The sequence below is a fragment of the Nansenia antarctica genome (genome assembly GCF_963989245.1).
Source record: "Nansenia antarctica genome assembly, chromosome: 16".
Classification (NCBI taxonomy): domain Eukaryota; kingdom Metazoa; phylum Chordata; class Actinopteri; order Argentiniformes; family Microstomatidae; genus Nansenia; species Nansenia antarctica.
The window spans coordinates 22,154,400-22,177,709 of record NC_137686.1 but is presented as its reverse complement, the minus strand read 5'-3'; the positions used below and the strand labels follow the sequence as shown (position 1 = coordinate 22,177,709).

Here is a 23,310-nt window from a genome sequence, read left to right as displayed (position 1 = left end):
TTGATCAATTTTGAAACTGTGGTAATAACAAGTAAATGACCATGAGAAAGGTAAATGGCCCATTTAGGGTTTTTGCTATCATTTTGTTTTGTGCTGGGTATTCTGATCCCAGTGATCTATAATTGCTGTCACAAAAAGAAGATGAAAGCCCTGTCATGCAGTGCAACTTGGGGAGCTGGTGGCCGGAACAAATCTGTATCCAAAATACAAGGGTGAAATAACAAATACTTGGAGCGACGTTGGATGTGAATCTTAGTTTTTAAATGTTATAATGCAGGGGGGTATTCCATCAACGTCGCTAAAGGAAAATCCAGGCTTGTTCTGATAAGTCTCGCGAGAGTTATCAAAAATATGCCTGGGTTTTCCTTTAGAGACGTTGATGGAATACCCCCCTGGTGTACAAATGGGGTAAACAACAACGTTCCACCTTTCTTCATCAAATTTGCTCTTCAGTGGTGAGGAATAGCAAGGATGTGGTGCTTACATTTGACCTCCATTGGCTCAACAAAAGGGAGTCCTACAGTGGCCATTGTCAGTTTGGAAAGCAGTAAGAAGCTTAACTTGAACCTTAACATTACTGGGAACTCAACTCCACTCATTGTCATAAATCCCAGAAACCGCAGGCTCAATAATAATTTTAGGGAAAATAAATAAGCTGTTGTCATTTAACTGTTTGGGGGGTTTTTTGGACAAGAAATTGTTTTTCTCCTCTGATTTATAATTGTAACAAACTGTAACAAATCTTTTGTGCTTTCTTTTTCCATTTCAAATTGAACCAAACCTTGTGTGTGTGTGTGAAAGAAATCATGTTTCCTCAGCATCCCTGAGTCCAACGTCCTACACTAATGCCGATGGTCAAGTATAATTTGCTTGGAAGCACTGTGGCCTTTTAAAAGGTCCACAAGGAGGCAATAACATTTGAAGTCATGAGAAGATGTAATTATGACACCGTTGTGTGGGGCCTGCTTTATGGGAAAAATGACATGATAAAAGGAGTAGGGATGCCACTGTGCACCGGTTCTATGGTAAACCGAGGTTTCAAACTCCTTATGGTTCTCCCCAAAAGAATGTACATCCTGCATTGTAATCGGGTTTTATTGGTCGGTACAGTTCAATATAGTACTTGCCTTGACATCCCACATCATGAAGACTGCGCTAGCACACATGAGGCCCCTGGTGAAGACATCCTTGGACCCCCTGCAGTTTGCCTTCCAGGCAGACTTCAGTGTGGATGATGCCGTCATCTACTTCCTACACAGAGCTTACTCCCATCTAGCTAAGGCTGGCAGTACTGCAAGGGTCGTGTTCTTTGACTTCTCCAGTGCATTTAACACCATGCAGCCCTTACTACTTGTGGATGAGCTGCTGAGGATGCTGGTGGACTCCCATAGTACTCCCCATAGTTTCCTGGATTACGGATTACCTGACCAACAGGCCGCAATTTGGCTATAGGGCTGCAGGGGTGTGTGTCGGACTTGGTGATGAGTAGCACTGGCAATCCCCAGGGGGTAGAAGTCTGCAGAAGTTCCTGGAAGACATTATGCCATTGTGGGGTATGTCAGTGGAGGCCAGGAGACAGAGTGCTGGTGGACAGTTGAGTGGTGTGAGCATAACTACTTGCTACTCAACAACAGCAAGACAAAGGAGATGGTGGTGAACCCCTGTCTCCTGTTTCTGTCCAGAGAGAGGACATGGGCGTTGTCCATTGTTACAAGTACCTGGGGGTGCACTTGGACAATAAACTGGACTGCACTGGTAACACAGACATTGTGTACAAGACTGGCCAGAGCTGGATTTATTTCCTGAAGAGGCTCAGGTCTGTTGGTGTGTGCAGGACCCTGCTGAACATGTTCTACCGGCATGTTTTGTGCATGTGCTGATGATGACGTCAAACTCTAAAACTTGCAACAAGGAGTCATGGCGGAGTCTAGGAAGAAATGCACACAGCTGGAGACACTATTAGCCCAGAGATCTAGGATCCTCCCAGAGAAAGCAGATATGCACATTTTTCTGCAGAAGAATTGTTGAGTTTCAGTTTTATTTGTTTTCAGTTATATCCTTTTTAGAAAATAATTGTATTTGTTCAAATGTTATGTTCAAATATTATACACTGTGTTCAGTGACTCAATGATAATAATAATAACATGGGGACCGAGCCTTCTGCTCGGCTGCGCCGCGCCTATGGAACAGCCTTCCTAGCCAGATAAGGGCAGTACAGAGCCTGGACTCTTAAGACGGGCCTAAAAACCTTTTTATTCAAAAAGGCTGTTGACTGTTGAACCTGTGTTCATTCTTGTGATTACATTTTTTTGTGTCTTTTTTACTATGTCTTTAACTTATTATGTTTTTACGGTTGTTGTTTTTCTCTCTGTAGCACTCAAATACAAAGAAAATGTATTATTATTATTATTATTATTATTATTATTATTATTATTATTAACAACAAAATGGCAAGTCCTGGGGGTGCTTCGGCTACCCTAAAATTTCCAATGGGCTCCTCGACAATGATGGGCATCTGACACGCCTACACTCTGGAAGCAGGGTGAAGCTTTATTTATGTGTCTGCCTTTAGTATCTCACCACTTTGTCCAGAAGTGCTTCATGAAACAGCCCATTCAGAAATCAGATTTAGTTTTAGTTATTTAACATACTTTTGTAACTCACCACTTGTTCACCTGTATTCTTTGATTTTACATTTAAAAAAAGTAAAGTAGGCATACATTTTATGCAGCCTAGATAATAAAACAATGCTTACTGGGCAGTATTGCATACAGTCAAAATCCCATACCACGGCAAAGGCCGTTTTGTTATTAATACACTCCTATGGTTATCAAGTCATCAATAGGCCTATTTTGAATCAAAAATTCAATTCAGGCACAGAGAAGCTTTTCCTCCCTCAAGATGTTTAGTTTGTTCAATGCACTGTAGGCCAATTCATCCTCCCCACCTGCACCACGGGGACTTGAACACAGATAGGGAGTACTCCCCAGGTCTGGAGGAGGTACAGGGTAATCCAAAAGGGGTTGTCCCCCAGAGAGCAAGCCTGCATGGAGGTGACAGGCGGGTGATGCAACCAGGCCTTTGTTTTATTCCACTCTGTCTGGGTGGGTGAGACTGGGGGCCATGGCAACTGCCTGCTTTTCCTGATTGATGGCTTTGTTGTCTCTTCCGCTCTTACCTTGATGTCAATACATTTAACTATTATTGCTGCCTCTTAAGATCAGATCCTTAATAGCCTCTTAATATAAACGCTATCAAATGTTTTATTTTGGCCTTATTTCTGTTTTATTTTATTTCTTTTTTTATTTCTGTTTTTACTCCATCTGGCCCAGGCAGCACATCAAGCGAGTGCACCCAGTAACAGCAGTTAGGTTTTCCTCAGCGGTTTTCACTGCATGTCCACAAGCTGAATCTAGTGGCCTATTCAATTAATACAAGAATTCAAGGTAGTAGTCTCTCCGGTACTTTGCAGTTAATGCTGAAGAATGTTTGGAAAAGCTATAGCAATGCAGATGCTAGTCTTATTTATTTGGTTTTCCAACTGACTACATGCAAAAAGCCAGCTCTGCAGTGCACAATGCACATATACAAACGGGACATTTCTGAAGGATTATTGAGGTTTTGCAGGGTAGAATCCATCACAAATGTGTACTCTTCATAAAATATAATTTTTATTCTATTTCTGTAGTGAATGAAGTTGTTATCTAATTATAATTTCAGGAATTACAGGGGCTTACACTTGTGTTATCTGTTTAAGTATAAGGTTCAGAGATAGGAAATGTTAGAATAGATATAGCATAGCATAGAGTACAGCACAGTGTTTTATTTGTATAGTATAGTATAGTATAGTGGATAGTGTACATAGCCTTTATTTATGTAAACCAGCTCTTTTCCCTTCTTGTTTTTAGTTTTTTTTTCCTAGCACCAGGGGAGCCCCCCCTCCCAAATTTCGTTGTATGGTACCTGTACTATATCAATGACAATAAAGACCATTCATTCATTCAAGTAAGTTTTTACATATGTCATGACAGAAACAACTATCCACTCAGTACCTTGTGTCAGCCACTTCCCTACTTTTGTTATCCAGGTTGCGTTTGCCTCTTACTTGTAGTGCACCTCAACATGACCTTCGTTTTCTTTATATTTAAAGAGATTGTATAGAACTTCCAGAACCTCTCCACCCCCCTGAGCAAAAGCTTTTTTTTTTTTTAAATGTGTCGACCTAAACAAAGGACTGTGTGGTCTAATGAGAAGACATTAATTAACATTATATAATGAACCGTACAGTCAACATTTAACCCAAAATGTTATGTAAAGTTCTGTCTTGTATGTTTTTAATACCAGTTCGTTCTGGCTGACCCACTCAACCACTTCATTATTAATTGCACTGTTAATTGTCTGTCATTACCGTCATTTAAAACTCAATGGGAATTTTTCATATGAATATTTATATGGGCTCTACAGTGTTAATTTTGGCTCTTTTTTTGATTCAGTCTGTCATTTTGACTAAGATATATCTGTTGTATTTATAAATTGACATTTAGGTTGGTGTTGGTCATACTGTGTAGTCCAACTTATTTTCTCTCTCTCTCTCTCTCTCTCTCTCTCTCTGAGTGTGTTTGTCTGTCAGCAAGCTGCTGCCATGACAACCTCTTGCTCCAGGGACTGTAAACCTCTTGAGTCTAAAAAAACCAAACCCATCTCCCTTTCTGTAGTGTCTCCCATGTTGTAGGTGTGGTGTCATACCTACTGTATGTGTTTTGAGTCTAACTAATCCATTTGGCACAGTACTTCCTTTGATAAGCAATCTGGTTCCTCCACCCTCCCTGTGTAGCATGTTTGTTTGTTTGAAGAGTGTGCTATTTCATCGTCTCCACTGATCAACTAGGCAGTGGATAACAAGAGCAAATTGGCAGCAAACTGTTGTGGCAGGCCTTTGATTAGCACAAGAGTGCCCCGGTCATGACTGATTCCTGGCTTGCTGACTGCTCAACAAGTAAATTAATAATACACTAATACACTGTGCAAATATTTGTAAATGGACTGCACTTATAGCGCCTTATTCCAAAGCAGCGCTTTTACAATGGCCTCTCATTCACACACGCATTCACACACCGATGGCAGCGAGCTACCATGCAAGGTGCCGACTCGCTTATTGGGAGGAATATGTGTCCTGCCCAAGGACACCTCGACACGTGGCCAGCTGGAGATCGAACTGCTGACTTTGCGATCATTAGACGCTGGCTCTACCTCCTGAGCCATTTGTGATGGGCCATCCGTCACTACATCCATGTACCTATACGTTATTTAGCTAAATGAAGTGAACCAAGCTAATTTCTACAAAAGCAAAAACATAGTGATCGTATCTAAAGGCGCGCACACACAAGACTTAAGGAGACGCCCAAGGTTAGTGTTATACTTTCAGTACCAGGGACGAGGGTAAAGGAATGGCCCTGGGCTCAAGCTGTGAACTGAATTTCAAACCATCACAACCTTTCGACCTTAACCAGCGGAAACCCCAAGCACACCAATCTGATCAGACGCATCGGCTCACTGAACTCTAACTGGTGCAATGGCCTTTACATAGCATGTGTCACCAGTTCTCCTCCCAACTAGGGGTGGGCATCGACGATCGATAATTGATCGATAAGGATCTTGGTCGATCACAAAATAAAACATTTGGTCGATCACAAAAAAAAAAAAAAAAATTTTTTTTTTTTTTTTGTGATCGACCAAATGTTTTATTTTGTGATCGACCAAGATCCTTATCGATCAATTATCGATCGTCGATGCCCACCCCTACTCCCAACCCCTAACAAACCCCTAACCCCTAACCAAAAAGCTATCGGCTACTCACTCCGGGCGTCTGACCCCTTGCATTCAGAAAAATCATCCATAGAGTCCAAATCCTCACGCTCTGATGTCAGCGAGGCGAAGCTTGCACAGTTAATTTCAAGACTGAGATCACGAACCCTAGAGTGCACAATTGTTCTTCTCTTACCCGGAAAGACACCCAAATGACTTGGTAAAAGTTGCGGTGAGTGGTATGTCATCATTCTCAGACAGCCGTTTGAGCCTGTGACCTTGTCATGAGGTTAAGACCCTGTTAAATGCTGCTTGCATCCTCATCAGATTAACGTGCCAGGTTGGAGCAAATTGGGAGGATCAGAGGGTGCACAGTTTGAGGGAATCGTTATAGGTGGAGGAGGTGATTGAGAGTTTGATAGATCATAGGTGTAATTGGGGGTGGGGGACACGTTCCCTCCAATATTAAAAAAATGTCCTCCCCCAATAATTGTATACAAAAAATCGGGGGGGGGGAACAAATGAAAGTGCACAAACAAAAAACTAATTTGCGGCAAGGGTCCCTAAAAGACAATCAATAACTGAGGAACAGCTCACAGGAACAGCTTTCATAGCCCATATAACAATGGAAAACACTGAAATCATGTGAAGAAGTATGACCGATGATTGTGTGTTGTCTAAAAACTGTTGACTATTAAAAATGTTGTCTAAAAACAACAATATCAATTGTGTAATACCACAAGTGGACAGTAGGACACGCAATACAAAATGTGAGTTCAGAACAACTGAACATCTAATCTGTAAAAATATAATAAAATTGCATTTTGTGTCATTTCAAACCTGCAAACTGCGACACTTTAAATGAATGTGCAATAATACTATGTGCAATATGACAACCCTCGGGTACATAAGGTTCAGAGGTAGGAAATGTTAGGATATGTATAGCATAGCATAGAGTACAGAACAGTGTTTTATCTGTATAGTATAGTGGATAGTGTACATAGCCTTTATTTATGTAAATCCAGCTCTTTTCCCTTGTTTTTAGTTTTTTTTCCTATCACCAGGGGAGCCCCCCCCCCCCAAATGTCGTTGTATGGTACCTGTACTATATCAATGACAATAAAGACCATTCATTCATTCATTCATAGTTACTTTGGATGTAATCAAAAATGCTGATTTTGATTCATTTGATTTGATTGGTCCTTTTTTAAATATGATTACCGTTCCAGCCCTGCTACATACTTTCCTAAAATTATATTATTTGAAAGGAATCCTGTACAAGGGTGGAATTGATTTAGAAAATGGAGAACCCTGTGTTCAAGAGTACATCTGATACTAGGTATCTTTCATGGTAAGAAATGTTGACTGTATGATATCCAATGTTAACCTTCCAACTGAATAATCAAGGTATCATGGTTTTATGAGGTAATCTGTAATCAGATTGGGACTGAGGCCTGCTCATAGGCTTCTACAGCAGTCAATAGTGTAGAAGAAAGCAGAAGCTGTAGTTAGGGGGGGAGCACTGGTCTGTTGTAATTAAGAAGACCAATTATCAGCAAACCAATTTCATTATTTCGCAAATGGTTTGTTATTTCAGGTAGGCCGCAGCTTTGCCAAATTAGAATAGATGAGTGGTTTGATGATGCCTGGTCATATGAAGACCTGCATAGAGTAGACTTCCCCTTCATCCCAAACATTTTGGGACTTTTTTGTTTGCATGTACGCTTCCGATGCATTGAACAATTTGTTACCGGTTCTCACCTGGAACCGGTTCGTGATTCCCATCCCTACCTATCAAGGAAGTCAGTTCCGAGGTCAGTCTGGCTAGGACCCAGGTTGTGCATAGGATGAAGAGTTGAAGGAAGATGTCATTGTGTTCAGTTTGTGTTTTCTTTAATCCGTAGAGGAGTGGTTGTATAGAGGGATCTACGAGCAAGCTACAGTGGGCCAGTGTTTAAAAGGTTCATACTGCCATCGCAACAGAGCCATACCTGAAATGCTGCTGCTGCAGTAGTTGTGAAGACGTGCTGCCGAAAGAATGTTTGAAAAAAGATATTTGGGATATTTTGAATTGAATATTCACATTTGAAGTTCATGTGGGGCATACAATCTCAATCATTGCATTCGTTCTAGAAAACCAGCCCAAGCGTGTCTTACCACATCTAGCAATGCCACGCTCCGTAGAGGCACAAATGCAGCTCGCAAGATTGCCACATCGTCTCACGGAATATATTTGGGCACATCTCTATGTAAACCTGTTCCACTACCTTACCTTTAGTAAAACCATATTTCCCTTGGTAGTTGAAATATGTTCTTGAGTGCTAGTCTGGACCCCTTGTAAACACATTTCCTACTTAGGGAGGGAGTCACATTAACACAAACATCTGTTGATGGGGCGTCCTCAGCAGAATGTACGGTACATGATGATGGGCCAATATATTAGTTAATTGCAATTTCAACAACTTAGATTCATAAATAACATTTTAAATTCAATTAGAGATGAGTTCAATGGGGGTGAGAACAAAATCTCATCAAAAGATTTTCATGAGCGGAATGATTTGGCTGCGAGATGTCTTGGAGATTTTATTTTACTTTTTTTTTGTTGGTTAGATTAAGACATCCAGCTATGCCTCATTACAAACCAGTCTCTGTGGAAAGGGCAAATGCATTGTGACTGGCATTGTTCTACGATGGGTATCTCAGCTTGATCCGGGGGAGGCGGGCGGAGAGAGAAGAGGAATGAGGCCTGCTCGATAAAAAGCTTGGCCTCTGTTTCTTTACCAAACCCGCTGTAAGCTTTGGCAAAGTTCCTGCAACAGGTCAATTAATGTATTGTGTACCTTCCAACTCCTCCAGTCACTCCTTCACATGTACAGTGACCTTTTCAACTTAAACTAGGGAACCACAGCCAAGATGGAACTCCCTGGTGCGGTCATTTGATTTATCTGATAGTAACAGACAATATATTGCCCTCTGTGTGGATCTTTTAGCTTCAAATCAGTGAGTTAATTTTAGGCTCACTTTGTTGCTACACTGTAGTTGATTATATACATACTTCTGCCTTCCTTTTTATTGATGTATTACATGGATGTTTTGTTACCTTATAAAATGTATCTTTAACTTCTGGAGGCCAAATATTAACGTTTTTGTGTGATGCTGCTGCTTATCTTATTGTCACCCCGTGTACATAAATGCGCTACAGTGAATGGAACCTTTTAGTTGCCTGTCATTTAACCTGACCCAGTCACACAGTTGATCACAACCCACAATATTTGTGCAGAATTATTGGATTTTGGATGGCGTGGCCCCTAGCCAAGGGGTTGGTCATTTTAATCCCCTAAAGGGGGTGGGGTTCTTCCCTGGTATCATATGAGAAATGACTTCCTGTAGCTGCATTTGGCTCTGAAAATATGAGGGCTGGTTAACTATTCCAACAAATTAAAATGTTTCGAAACAGTTGTCAATGAGAAAAATTAGGGATGTATAGGTAAATAGGAAGTTATTTGAAATACTATTTGCATACATACTAACACTTAATAACTAAAACAATTTCTAATCAAAGTAAGTTGTTGATATAAATATAAACTATCAAACTGTTTCAGCTATTGCAATGGCCAAATAGCATAATAAAACATTACAAATTATGAATAATTACAAATAATACACAAAGATAGCTAGCAGCTAAATGCAGCTTTGAAATTGATCACCATGGTAACAGAGTGCATAATTTCACTGGCTGCTCAGTCACTGTTTGATTGATGTTCCCCTTCTTTCTCCCCATTTTCAGACTTATATTTTAGATATGCTGGGGTAAAGAAGTTTTGTTAAGCTCATGAGGCATTTATACCTAATATTATTGTAGAATCACTGTCTGTGTGTGTGTCTCCGAAACAGCTTCACAAATTAACGATTTTTGCTTTATTCGCTTTATTTATTTAGATGTGTTAAGATTGATGAAAGCAAAAGAAAAAGGTGGAAGAGTACTAGTGGTGTTTCATCTTGAATTTCCCTTAAGGTGCTCTACAATCTGTTACACACACAGACTGTTCAGATGCTGCACAGACTAATTGGCACTCTTGCTGTATTATTTAGTCCTCAGGGACGGAGACCAACAAACAGGTGTCTCCATGGGGGCCACCTGACCTTAAGTACAGGTTGTTTGTCCTGAAATGCCTGGTTGGAACAAAAGACACTTCCTAAAGGGCTCCCAAACATTGAGGTTTCTATCTAATTTAAGACACCATTTCTGGTATGTGTCAGATGAATTGTGGAAATCATGCCCTTGTCTAATGAGAGCCTGTGAGAGCTACTGTATGTTTCATTGGTTTTGTAATGGCTGTTTTAGTTTTATTGTCTCATACACTTAAAGGTGCATTAAGTTTAATTTTCTCCATCCTAAAAAGTCCTACAAATGTTGAAGTACACTCCCTCCCTTCTATAATTCCCTTTCTATAGGCCTATATAATTTTCCCTCGAAAGCTTTTGTCTTTATGGAGAGGAATTTATATGGTATTTATGGTAGGGTTGGGCGGTTTCACAGTTACACCATGAACCGGGGTTTTTGAGTCAAAACCGTCATGAATTGCTATACTGTAGCGGACGCGACTCTGAGACGCTAATAATTTACCAGTATGTTTGTATGGTGGGAATTGGGTGCGGGCCCTTGAAGGCTGAGTCTCTGTCGTGACGTACGGGGGATTCACACAGGATTTAATGGACGGATGTGTTGACTGTTATGCTATACTTGGTTTGCTAAAAGAAACTTAGATTAAAACTCTGACACTCTGTGTATTCACTGCAACCGAAGTCTCTGTATCCTTTGTTCGCTCAGACTTGTACAGTGGTGACCCTGACTCGTTTTATTTTTTTCCACCATGGTGAACGCAGACTCTGAAATTACCGAAGTTATGGGAGAGTACCAGAGTTCTGGCAATCACGCTGCAAGGGATTACAGCGGATGACACTAAATATTACTATGTGGTCTCTGTTTTCGGGAGCTCAAATACCAGAGTTTTGTATTTATTTATTTGAAGTGCATTTTTCAGCATTGCTTGTGGAAAGTGTTTGAGCAGGTTTGCAAAAAGGATAGGGTTTAATCATTTGAATTTGTCGGCTCAGTCAAAGCCGTACTAATTTTGTATCCCACAGACAGACAGACTGGTAAATATAATTGATTATGCCAACAGGGATGGAAAACAGAGAAGGCATCTGACTGGGTAGATTGGAGTTTTTTTTTGTGCCTTTGGCTCAAATTAATTCATTAATTGTATAAAAACTCTGTATACTTTACAGACAGCACAGGTTCTTACCAATGGTCTCCTTTCTAAAAAGATTAATTTAGCGAGGGCCACCCGACAAGGGTTTCCGCTATCGCCACTCTTATTTGCACTGGTGATCGAACCCTTCGCACAATCACTTCGGTTAGATTGCAAGATTGATGGCATTGATGGCATACTTGCTGGGAACCAGAAACACAGACAGTGATTCTACAATTTGTTATAAATGCCTCATGATCTTAACAAAACTTCTTTGCCCCATCAAATATAAGTCCACATCTGAAAGAAGGGGAACATCAATCAAACAGTGACTGAGCAGCCAGTGAAATTATGCAGACGTTACTTTATTATTTATGTCAAATTTAGACCAATCCATTCCAAAATCAATTTATCCAAATCTATTCTTTGTCCACTTAATCCCACAAATGTTGATAAACTGAATACCTTATCAGTTTATTTGTTATTACCCTAACCCTTCCCACATGTACAAATGAAGGTTTCACTTGGTATTTTTATCTCTCCAGTGTTACATAAACTATGTAAATGTAATTATACACCTCTTAAAGAAAAGCTGAAAGAGGACATGGACATGCTTTTTTCCTTCCAACCATGGAAAGATTATTTGAACCTAAATATGGACCAGGCAAGGAAAGTAAACTCATCCTCACTGTTCCCCAGAGTCTTTGGACATAATTAAAGTATAGTTAGTTATAGTTTATTTTAAAAACATTTTAAACTCTGGTTCGTCTTAAGATGGAGAGCTCGTTTTTGAAGTGTGGTCCCCTTTTTGATCTTATATGGAAGAGAGTCAATGACAATGTTACTAATTAAGTTATTTGAAACCCACATATCTTTTGATTTATATATGAAGTCTTACATTTACCCGGTTGTTGTTGGTGGTAATGCACACACACACAGCACACCATTTGCACACATTGCTTGATTATTGGCATATGTTTTTTATTTACCATTGTTTTTGCTTTTGCGTAACGTCCTTTTAGGTTGCTGTTGTGTTTTGTCTTATCGTTGTTATTTTATGTAGTTATTTGTTTTCCTTGTCTTGTCTGTCCTTGTTGTAAGCTTGTCTGCCTAGATGTGTGTTGTCTGAAAAAATAAATAATACTAATAATAAAAGTTCATACTCCCCTGATTTCAGAGTTGTTTTGACATAGCTACTACTCATTTCAGCTAACTTTAGCCACTGCTTAAGAAAGTAAACAATGGAAATGAACAGGGAAAACATTTGAGATCAACTCAAAATAACTTCAAACCAAGTCAGAGTTCATTTTGAGGTTATTTGGCCCGATCATTCCCATAGTTGTTTTGGTAGTGGTGGCTTAAGTTAGCTAAAGTTATTGGCTATTTAAACACGTCTGAACCATAGATTACAGTTTTTCCTGGTCCATAGACTACATTCAAACCATCTGACTGTAAGTGGTAAAATAGTGAACTGTCCCTTTAATGTTAATGCAATGCATATGACATTACTATGGACCTTGATGTACTGGTTATGCAACATGAGTCATCACAGATGTCATAACACTGGTTACCGCTAGCAATTGTTGCCTACCTGAGAAAATGACATTGGCTATCATGGTATGTCATAAGACATGTTTCCAATGCATGCTCAATGACGCTGTCTTGACGTGACATTCAGTTTGGATGTCATCATGAGTTGAACCTTGTCAAATGTTTTTATTGTTTTTCATAGTACACACACTTCAATCTGTTGAGTGAACACAGCAAACTACATTGAGTGAATTGCTAATATTCCATCTTTTTTTATTTCAGTGTGCAAGGATCCACCTTATAAAGTGGAGGAGTGTGGGTACGCAGGCTTTATCTTGCCCATTGAAGTTTACTTCAGAAACAAGGTACATTTAACTCTTTATCTGACCTGTTTACCCTGCTTTGTTTACCTAAGTTGCCTGTCTGTAACGTTTGACTTAAAACCAAATTCATGATCAAATCACACACATTGGATGGGATCATTAGTAAATTATGGGAAACAGTTTGCAATAAGGATGCATTATTTAACATGTATTGATGCCATAGTTAACATGTAACATTTACATCATTGTAATATATAATGGCTACACTATTAATTAGGGGTGTGAACAGTACTTGTATTTGGACTCATAATCTATTAGGAAAAATCTGTACTCAAATGTTTTTTTTATTTATTTTAAAATAAAAAAGGCTTTGTTTTGGCCTTGTATTAGCCTGGTAGATGAGGGAGAATGTGAAATGCAAAGTTTTTTTCCTCCTCAGTTGTGAGAGCACAAGAGGGAGGAGCTGGTTCACACTCACACACATGCGCGCACGCACACACACACACACACACACACACACACACACACACACACACACACACACACACACACACACCACTGTGAGGGGGGAGGTCATTTCGTTGTGGATGTAAAGAGCTGAGTTCATGGCTAAAAACTGACTAGAATGAAACTCAAAATCAACATTGTCACAAGTGCAATTGATGAGAAATTCTGCATGGTGTCTGACTGAAGCAACTCCTTACGAGTCAGTAGGCTATCTCCTTATTAATGAGGTCCCTTTCCAACGTAGTTTCATGTGAAATATGCAATATAATACAATACGGTAGTAAATTAGATCAAAGGTATACAATATAAAGTAATGCAGTAGTTATAATACCGTAATATGTTCATTTTGTCGTATGCATCGGGTTGGTTAGGGGTTGGTGGCAGTCTTTTGTATTTCTCCATATAGCTGTTTTGTCAGCCTCTGGGCCAAACTTTTTCAGCCCGCCTGAGATGGAAGAGGCGACGTTGTGCTTTTTTCACCCCCTGGCTGGTGTGTTCATCCCAGGTGAGGTCGTTGGTGATGTGATCCCCCAGGAACTTGATGCTATTGATCCTCCATCTTGTGGATTTGTTGTTTTCTTTAGTCAATCGTAGACACATTCACAAAAATAACTTGTTATAAAATGTTCTCTGAAGGGCTCTGCACACAGCGTGCGATTTCTGTTGCGCGTCAACATTCCATTTTGAAGTTTGAATGGAAGTCTATGAGAACATCGCATTTCAACACACACGGCCCCGATTTTAATCGCACGGCGAAAATTCGATTCCATTCATTTTGAATGGGAAAAAGCACAAATTTGACAGTGCGACAAAACTCGCACGCCGTGTGCTTTGTCCCATTCAAAATGAATGGAATCGAATTTTCGCCGTGCGATTAAAATCGGGGCCGTGTGTGTTGAAATGCGATGTTCTCATAGACTTCCATTCAAACTTCAAAATGGAATGTTGACGCGCAACAGAAATCGCACGCTGTGTGCAGAGCCCTTAAGTCAAGATTTCTTGCTTTTGAATGCCCTGATCAATCCTCATGTTCCAAATTGCCCATTTGAGTCAATTCCTACAACTCCCAAGATTCCCCTCTCGCTCCCGTGCAAGGCTAGTGTGTGCTGCTCTCTGGGGAGCACTAGTAAAGCAGGGTCAGAGGGCAAAAACTGTCGTCTGACTTATGTTATGAAGTAAACACAGATAGTTACAGGGTCAGATTCTGATTATTTTCAGGTTGGGGGCACAGGGGGGAACAACCGTTAAATTGGGGGGGGGCAAAAGCGGCAACAAAAATGAAGGCCGCCACCAACCTCTCTTCAACATTTAGACTGCTAAGTGGAAACAATAACTTTTCTTCATCATTATATCCACATTTTCACTTTCACACAATATTTTGCACTATCAACATTACAATTCTGATGGACATGTCCACTTGTTTATGATATTCTCATCAACGGCAGATTAGGTGGGTGCAGTGTATTGTGCAAGAATAACACAATTTATGGTGCTGTAAATATTCACATAATTGTGTACAAATTAAGGGAACACGTAATCATCACAGTATAACACCAAGTGAATTAAACTTCTGGCACATCGATCTGTCCAGTTAGAAAGCATAAATGATTGTTAATCAATGTCACCTGCTTTGGTGCAAATGAAAGCGTGGACAGGAGAGGCAACAGCAAGACAAGGAAATGGTTTTCCAGGTGCTGGCCACAGACCATTTCTCTCTCCTTCCTGACTGATTTTCTCAAGTTTTGCATTTTGCTAGTGCCCTCGTCACTACTGGTAGCATGAGGCAGTACCTGCAGCCCATTCAGGTTGCACAGGTAGTCCAGCTCCTCCAGGATGCCACATCCACACGTGCCGTCACAAGAAGGTTTGCTGTGTCTCCCAGCACAGTCTCAAGAGCTTAGAGGAGATACCAGGAGACGGGCCCTTACACAAGGAGAGCTGGACAGGGCCGTAGAAGGGCAACAACCCAGCAGAAACCAACCATGGGCCAGCTGTGCCTCAGGAGGTGGAGCTGGCATCGAATGATCGCAAGGTCGGTGGTTCGATCCCCGGCTCCTCCTATCCAAGTGTTGAGGTGTCCTTGGGCAAGACACCGAACCCCTAATTGCTCCCAGAGAGCGGGCCAGCGCCTTGCATGGTAGCTTGCTGCTATTGGTGTCTGAATGGGTAAATGAGAGGACGTTTTAAAGAGCTTTGGAATAAGGCGCAATTTGTGCTCCTTTGTGCGAGGAGGAACAGGAGGAGCACTGCCAGAGCCCTACAAAGTGACCTCCAGTGGGCTCAGTGGCTCGTGTTCATGTTTCTGACTAAACTGTCAAAAACAGACTCCACGAGGGCCCGACGTCCTTTAGTGGGACTTGTGCACACAGCACCGTGCAGCTGGTCTTATATCAAGCATATCCTTGAAGTGTTCCCTTAATTTCTTGCAGTGTGTTATTTTTTTAGTAATGATAATCAACTAGTAAACAAGCATTCTCACGTAATACGCAGCACTTAATACATTCTCACAGTGAAATTGAGAACAATAACAACAATATTTAAAACCTAGACATTTTTGATCATTTTGCAATCACTAGAATGCTCCGCGGCTGTATTTGCGTAATTTCTGCATATCGATGGCCACTGACGACGACTTAAGTCGTATTAAGCAAGAACAAGGCTGTGTATGCATTTAGTCATGTTTACTATGGCATTAAATCCTGTTTATTAATATATCCTTATTGTAAAGTGTTACCACATTTGTATACTATTTAAGAAGAAACTATTTAAGAATTTAATGTTTGAATGTTGACTATTGAATGTTAATTCTCAGTAATTTAATAAGAACATTTTGCAAACTCTTTTTGTGAAATATGGATGGTTAACATATATATATTAACATGCAATTTTCACTTTTCTGGTCTATGTTTACGGGTGGCCCACTGCTCCCCTCAGGAAGAACCTAAGAAAGTGCGCTTTGACTACGACCTGTTCCTGCACCTGGACGGCCACCCACCTGTCAATCACCTGCGCTGTGAGAAGCTCACCTTCAACAACCCCACGGAGGAGTTTCGCAGGAAGCTGCTCAAAGGCGGAGGGGTACAAGATGGGGTTGGGATGGGAGGGAGTCCTCTGACCAGAGGGGTATGAAGCTATGAATGTTCAGGATTATCCAATGATGGCATTCAATAAACTAAACATTTGAATTCAAGCTTCATACTGTTTCAATAGTTAAGTTAAGATACAGTGGCAAGAAAAAGTACAGTGGGGGAAATAAGTATGTGAACCCTTTGGAATTACCTGGTTTTCTACATTTAACCTTATTGGTTATAAAATGTGATCTGATCTTTTATTAAAAAACATTTTTGACCTTTATTTAACCAAAGGCCCCGGCAAAAATAAAAACATACATATAAACAGAAATACTCAGGGTCAACATAGAACAATACATACAATACATGAGAACGGCAAAGACAGTGAAGATAAATAAATAGAAACAAAATCAACTAACCTGTGTGTGGAAAGAGAGCAGTGTGTGTGTGTGGGGGGGGGGGGGGCAAATCCGCAGGAACAACAGTCAACTATGACCTGCTGAAGTTTATTTTTGAAAATGATAAGATGATTGTGTTCTGCAAAACTGAAGGAGTTGCCGCCGAAAACAGTGCAGGCTTTTGGGATGGTGAGCTTGATGAGATCCCTCGACCTTGAGTGGTAACTGTTGTGAGAAGTGCAGGAGAGATGAGAGGTAGAGGGGTGTTTTTCCCAGGATTTTTTTATAGATTAATTGAAGCCAGTGAAGAAGCCGCCTGATATGGAGGGAGGGCCAGTCCACCAGTTTATAGAGATTGCAGTGGTGAGTAGTGAAGGGTGCAGAGCACCAGTGGCAAAATGAATGGCTGAGTGGTGGAGTGTGTCAAGTTTCCTGAGGGCACTCTTTGATGCCATTTTATAGATTGTGTCACCGTAGTCCAGCATAGGAAGTATGGTCATCTTCACAAGGGTGTGTTTTGCGGAATGCGTGAAGGATGCCTTGTTGCGAAACAGGAAGCCCAATCTAGCTTTGACTTTGGCCTGAAGGTTATTAATGTGAGTCGTGAAAGAAAGAGATGAGTCCAACCAGAGGCCTAGGTATGTATAGGACATGACAAACTCCAATTCAGAGACAGGAGATCTTGGGGGGGGCTGGGACATGGTTTCCCTGGTTGAAGGAGGAGACAGAGATTATTGAAAGACTGCTTGATAGAGGTAAGACTGAGTTGGAGAGTGGAAGCCGCAGAGTGGAGAGAAGGGCCAGCTGAGTATAAGATGGTGTCGTCAGCATAAAGATGTATCCGGGAACTGCCGGCAGCCATGGCTTCATCTAAGTCTTAAGTATAGACAAACACAATGTGCTTAAGCTAATAATACGCTAACAATTATAATCTTTCATGTCTTTATTGACCAAGTGAACCCTTGGAATAACTGGTCGAACCTCCTTTGGCAGCAATAACCTCAAACAAGTGCTTCTGTTTGCTGCAGATCAGACGTGCGCCATTTTGGACCATTCTTCCTTACAGAACTGCTTCAGCTCAGCCATATTAGCATGTCTGTTGTAAACGGCTCTCTCGAGATCATTCCACAGCATCTCTATTGGGTCTGTCTGGCCTCTGACTGGGCCACTCCATTCTGCAGTAGATTTACTTTGATGGATCATTGTCCTGCTGCATCACCCCACTTCTACTGGGCTTCAGCTGGCGGACAGCTGGCGGACAGCCTGTAATCCTGTAGGATACCTTGATTAACTTTGGGGAATTCATTTTCCCCACGGCAAGCTGTCCAGGCTCCGAGGCAGCAAAGCACCCCCATAATGCTCCCTCCACCATACTTCACTGTTGACGTGATGTTTTCATGTTGTTATGCGGTGCCCTTTTTACGCCATACTGTGCTGCATGTTCTTCCCGAACAATTCAACCGTAGTTTCATCAGTCCACAAAACATTTTCCCAGTAGCGTTGTGGAGGGTCAAGGCGCTCTTTGGTGCGCAGCAATGTTTTTTTTTGAGAGCAATGGCTTCCTCCGTGGTGTCCTGCCATGGACACCATGCCTCTTCAATGTTTTACATATGGTAGACTCATCAACAGAGATCCAATGATTCCTTCAAGCGTTTAGCTGTTACTCTATGGTTCTTTTTTTTACCTCATTGAGCATTCTACGTTGTGCCTTTGGAGTCATCTTGGCTAGGCGCCCACTTCTAGAGAGAGTAGCCACAGTACTAAATCGTCTCCATTTATAGACAATTTGTCTAACTTGTGGACTGATGGATATCTAAATTATTTGAGATTACTTTAACCCTTTCCAGTTTTATGTAAATCAACAATGCTTGATCGTAGGTCTTCTGAGATCTCTTTTTTGCGGATCAGCAGATGCTTCTTGTGAATAGCCACCTCAAAATGTTTGAGTTTTTTATACATTTTTACATTTAAATGTCTGGCATTTAGCAGACGCCTTATTCCAAAGCGACTTACAATCGATACATTTGACTAAGCAAGTAAATCATCAATTCACCAGTCGTAGCAAGAAGAATCTAGCTCAGGTCAGGGGCCTTTGGCAGTTGTCGTGATGTATAAAAAGAAAAATCTTTCTCAAAATATCTCTCATTATCTCAAATATCTATCATTCATTGATCAGGTTTACTAACTCCTGCCTCCAATTAGCTTTTGTAGAAGTCATTAGCCTAGGGGTTCACATACTTTTTCCAGTTTGGGGTTAATCAGTTTATATTTATGATTACATTTTTTTTGGGGGGGGGCTAAAATCATTATATATTAATAAGGATTAAAATGTGTGTATAAAAAAATACTGAATAAAGGCATAACAACCTGGCTGCCTCACCAAAGCCAGTCTTTGATTGGCCCATGGCCAGAGGACCCCTTACAGCCGGAACAAAAAGTGCTTTTTTACTTACACACACTTTTTCCCCCAATGCCTCCTGAAGGCTCAAGTGCTGACATTGGAATTTCAGCTTCAATTAGGTCAATATATCAGAAGTAGATTTTTTGCTGAGAGGACAATATGTCAAGGAGAATATGCATTGTGCATGGACACTCCCACTGCAGTGTTGCAGTAGCCTTCTCAGATGGATGCCTCATGATGGGTTCATCTGTGGGCATCTGAAGGTTCGAACTAAAAATAGAATTGATAATGACCCATATACTTGCATAGAAACATAATAAGAAACTATGGACAGATACTATACATTTTTCATTTTTGATATTACCAAGTATAATAAATAATATAATATATATAATAAAAGAAAAAAAGAACACACATTATGCAAACAATGCTTTCTGATCGCAATTATGTCTTCCCATGTTAAAGCTTATCTATCCCTTAATTTCCTTTTGCACAAATCACCCGTGGGCCTGACTGGACCACCCAACGGGCCGGTTTCAGCCCACAGGCTGCATCTTTGATGCCCCTGGCTTAATGGCTTTGCACATGACATCACATGCTGACTTTGGTTTAATAAGAGACACATTCGTTAGGCCAAGTTTGGATGTTTCAAGGCCTTCTCCAATAGAGTCGATTGTGAGAACTAATATGCTTCTTTTTTTTTTGTCGTCAACAGCAACGGGATCCTCACAAAAGAAGCTCTGAAGACTCTAAAGTAAGGCTTTTTATATACAGTATAATAATAATAATAATATATTACTTTTGGTGTCAATTTCAGTTACAAATTATTTCAGATATATTGATACTGATTGTAGCTCATTACTACTATTGGCCTGGAAAATACAGTACAGTGGGTACAAAGCATCACAGCATAATGATGATATTTTGGAACATGAGGTTGGGGGGCGGGGGGCTGATATGGAGAATGGAGAGATAAAAAACACACTTAAATGTTGGCACAGTGCAATCAGCTGTTGTCCCTCCCACCTTGCAAAGGCAAACAGTCATTACAACTTGGTTAGAATGATAGTCTATTACAAGTTGAGACCATTTATTTGCATTAAGGTGAACTACTTAAGCAGTAAAGGTGATTGTGATTTATCATAAACATTGTCACGGGTTTGGGGAGTTGTTGGGTATGACTCGCAGCAGAATGCTGGCAAACCAACCAACCAAGCGTTGTGATTGGCCCAGAGGGCATGCGAAAATGATGATTCACAGCGGCAAAACCTCACTACTGTTCTATTTGAATGATCAATGTGGCAAGAAGAACGTATCCCTTCCCAGGATTCTCACAAAATGCACTTCACCTCCGTGGAAATGTCAGAATCGCTTTTACTACATCTCACTGTACAAAGATTCTTTGGTTCCTTAACATTGGCATTGCAGCATTCAGATACAAAATCACAATAATAATAAGTAAAGTAAATAAGTAACCCAACATTAATAAAGTGATGGTTTTACAGTGGCTAATAGTGCAAAAATGCTGCAAAGTCCGATGATATGAAATGTGACATAGTACAGTACGGTAGTTAAGTAGTCCAGTGGTATACAAGTAATCCAGTAGTGTGCAAGTAGTTATGATCATTTAATATGTTCATTTTTTGTAGTGTGCGTGGGGTTGGTTTGGGGGTGGCAGTCTTTTGTTTAATTTGCTTGCAATATCAGTGTGATTCATGGTTGGTTCTGGTTGCATCAGAGATTCTCTTGTCAAACTGAACTGCAAGTGCCAGCAGTCACATCTTGTATATTGCCTAAATATATCACAATATTTTAAACATTTTGGACTGTTTTGGACAGTAGTTTTGGTTCTTAATTCTACATATAATTGTACAGCACTCTGCCTGTGTCTCATGCCTTTGACTGCAGCACAGCCATACTAAAACCACAATTTAGCACACCTGTGTGTGTTATTGCTTTATTTAATAGAATTATCTTCACATTCAAATTCCCAATCTTTTATTAAATTGTTATTGCTATATTGGAGTTAGCGTGGTGTGTGGTGGTATTGGCTTGCCGGAGCTTGCGACTTAATTCAACCATGAGTGCTCGAAACTCCGGTAGGCCAATACCATGATACTCCATTTCATGAAATCATATGGAGTGTTGCACTGAGCTGTATTAATTAGAGTGTGCATCTTTTGTGCTTGCCAGGTGATGGTTATGCAGGAAGGATCCACATCTCTGTTTGGCCAGCATCTCAAACTGCCCACCCTTCCCAGCAGCTCTCTGACATTGACCTTCTCCGACACAAAGAAGAGCAAGGCCGTCCACGGGTCAAAGGTTAGTGGCTTAGGTACAGCCTTGGGCTGGACCAACTCCTCAACTGCTCCCAAAGAATTTCCGTCTCTTCCAAGTCCCCTGCATGTCATCCTGCATGTTTGGCAGGTTCAAAGATGTTGAGGGTATTTAACTTTGTGGATTTCAAAGTTGTTAAGACAAAGTTTAAGTTTGGTATTTCTTGGCTGCTGGATGGCTCTGCCATGCTTTTTAGAAGCAGTCCTAGGGACTCCACTAACAAGTGTGTTATGCCTCACACAGTTTAGTTGACATAGGCGCAATGGGTCAGTGGGTGGGATAATTTAATATTGAGATGAAGATGTGTCATTTTCCTTACTAATCAGAATTTCTCTACAGATGTTTGAAATGGATAGGCCAGATCCAAATGTTCAGCAACTGCCTTGTTGGGCTCTCACAGGGATATCTATAGTTGTAGGCAAACCGCGGTGTCATAAAAACAAACATCTGTAGAGAATTTTTTTTTTTTTTGCTATATATAATAAACGCCTTAAGAGTGTGTGGTTAAAGACGCTATGAAAGTGATTTTTGTTAACAATAACAATAATTTGTCAATAAATTAACTGTCTAAAAAGACGTGACTGCTTCGTAACAGCTTTTAGTAGGAGCAAGTTGAAGCCCATAAGCATTCAAGAAACCATAATATAAAAATCACTTGAGCTTTAAAGCAGCAATCAGCGATTCCGGCTTCCACCACAACATTGACCTGCGCATTATTGTGGAAGTTGAGGGCTTGGGCTGGAAACACAGTTAATTTCAACTACATCCTGCATTAATCATGACAGATACTGATTATAACCAAATACAAGCTTATATACCGTAACTGTACTCGTGTGCAAGTAATTTATCTAGCAAATTCTTTCATAACGTTGCAATATCTCGACCAGTGCTTTAAGTGCCTAGCTCTAGCATGTGACAGAATTCTAGGTTTCCCTGAGCACTTTATCTTGGAGATGCAATTGTTCTACATTAGTCAGTAACTTGGGTTGTTGCTTCCATTACATGTTATTTTTAGTCTCTTAAAATTGCATAATGTGTTGTGCCTGACAGAGCCTACTCCGGCAAAGGCCGTATTACAATAGGGCCCCATGCACATGGAAATGGTTTTCAATCTAAACAGACTGCGTGTGATGGATTACTGATGGAGAAAGGGGTCTCTCTCTCTTACTCCCTTACACACACACAGCCGCTGCGCCATTGTCTTTTACAGATGCCAAATGGCAAACCACTATTGTCTCCTCTCTCCTAGTTAAATTCTGCCCAAAGTGGCTGTCTGAAGTGTATGGTCCAGTCAGGATATGTAATGACACCAATTATTGTTATTGTTGTTTTGTTTTCAGAGGAATGTAGGAATTTCAGAAGAGTCTTTTTTTCTAGGCTTATTTTTGAGTCTCGTGAAACGTGTCAAAATAAGCCTGGATTTTCTTTTAGCGACGTTGATGGAATACCCCCCTGCTTTACACTTTTCAAGCTACTGTGTGCTTGTGTGTCAGAAATGCTTTGATGACAGATTAATAGGCATAACACCAACTCCTTCACAGTAAATGGTAACTTTACTTTGATGTGCAGCATCAGTACCGTAACATAATTTGAGTGCAGCAAAACCAAGTCAAGTTTGCCATACTGCAAAGACAACCCACAATTTTCTCCAAGAAACAACAAAATTGACCAAAGATATTTTGT

At 40.6% G+C, this 23,310-nt stretch overlaps 1 protein-coding gene across 1 annotated transcript in view; it reads left to right on the top strand.

The window, feature by feature from the left end:
• Window positions 1–23,310, top strand: part of mllt3 (MLLT3 super elongation complex subunit) — a 46,226-nt gene that overhangs the window by 8,395 nt on the left and 14,521 nt on the right. Inside the window, exons 2-5 of the mRNA XM_080546628.1 lie at window positions 12,873–12,955; window positions 16,355–16,498; window positions 20,006–20,044; window positions 21,484–21,612. Coding sequence (XP_080402754.1) covers window positions 12,873–12,955; window positions 16,355–16,498; window positions 20,006–20,044; window positions 21,484–21,612 — 395 coding nt within the window. The remainder of the gene's footprint in view (window positions 1–12,872; window positions 12,956–16,354; window positions 16,499–20,005; window positions 20,045–21,483; window positions 21,613–23,310) is intronic.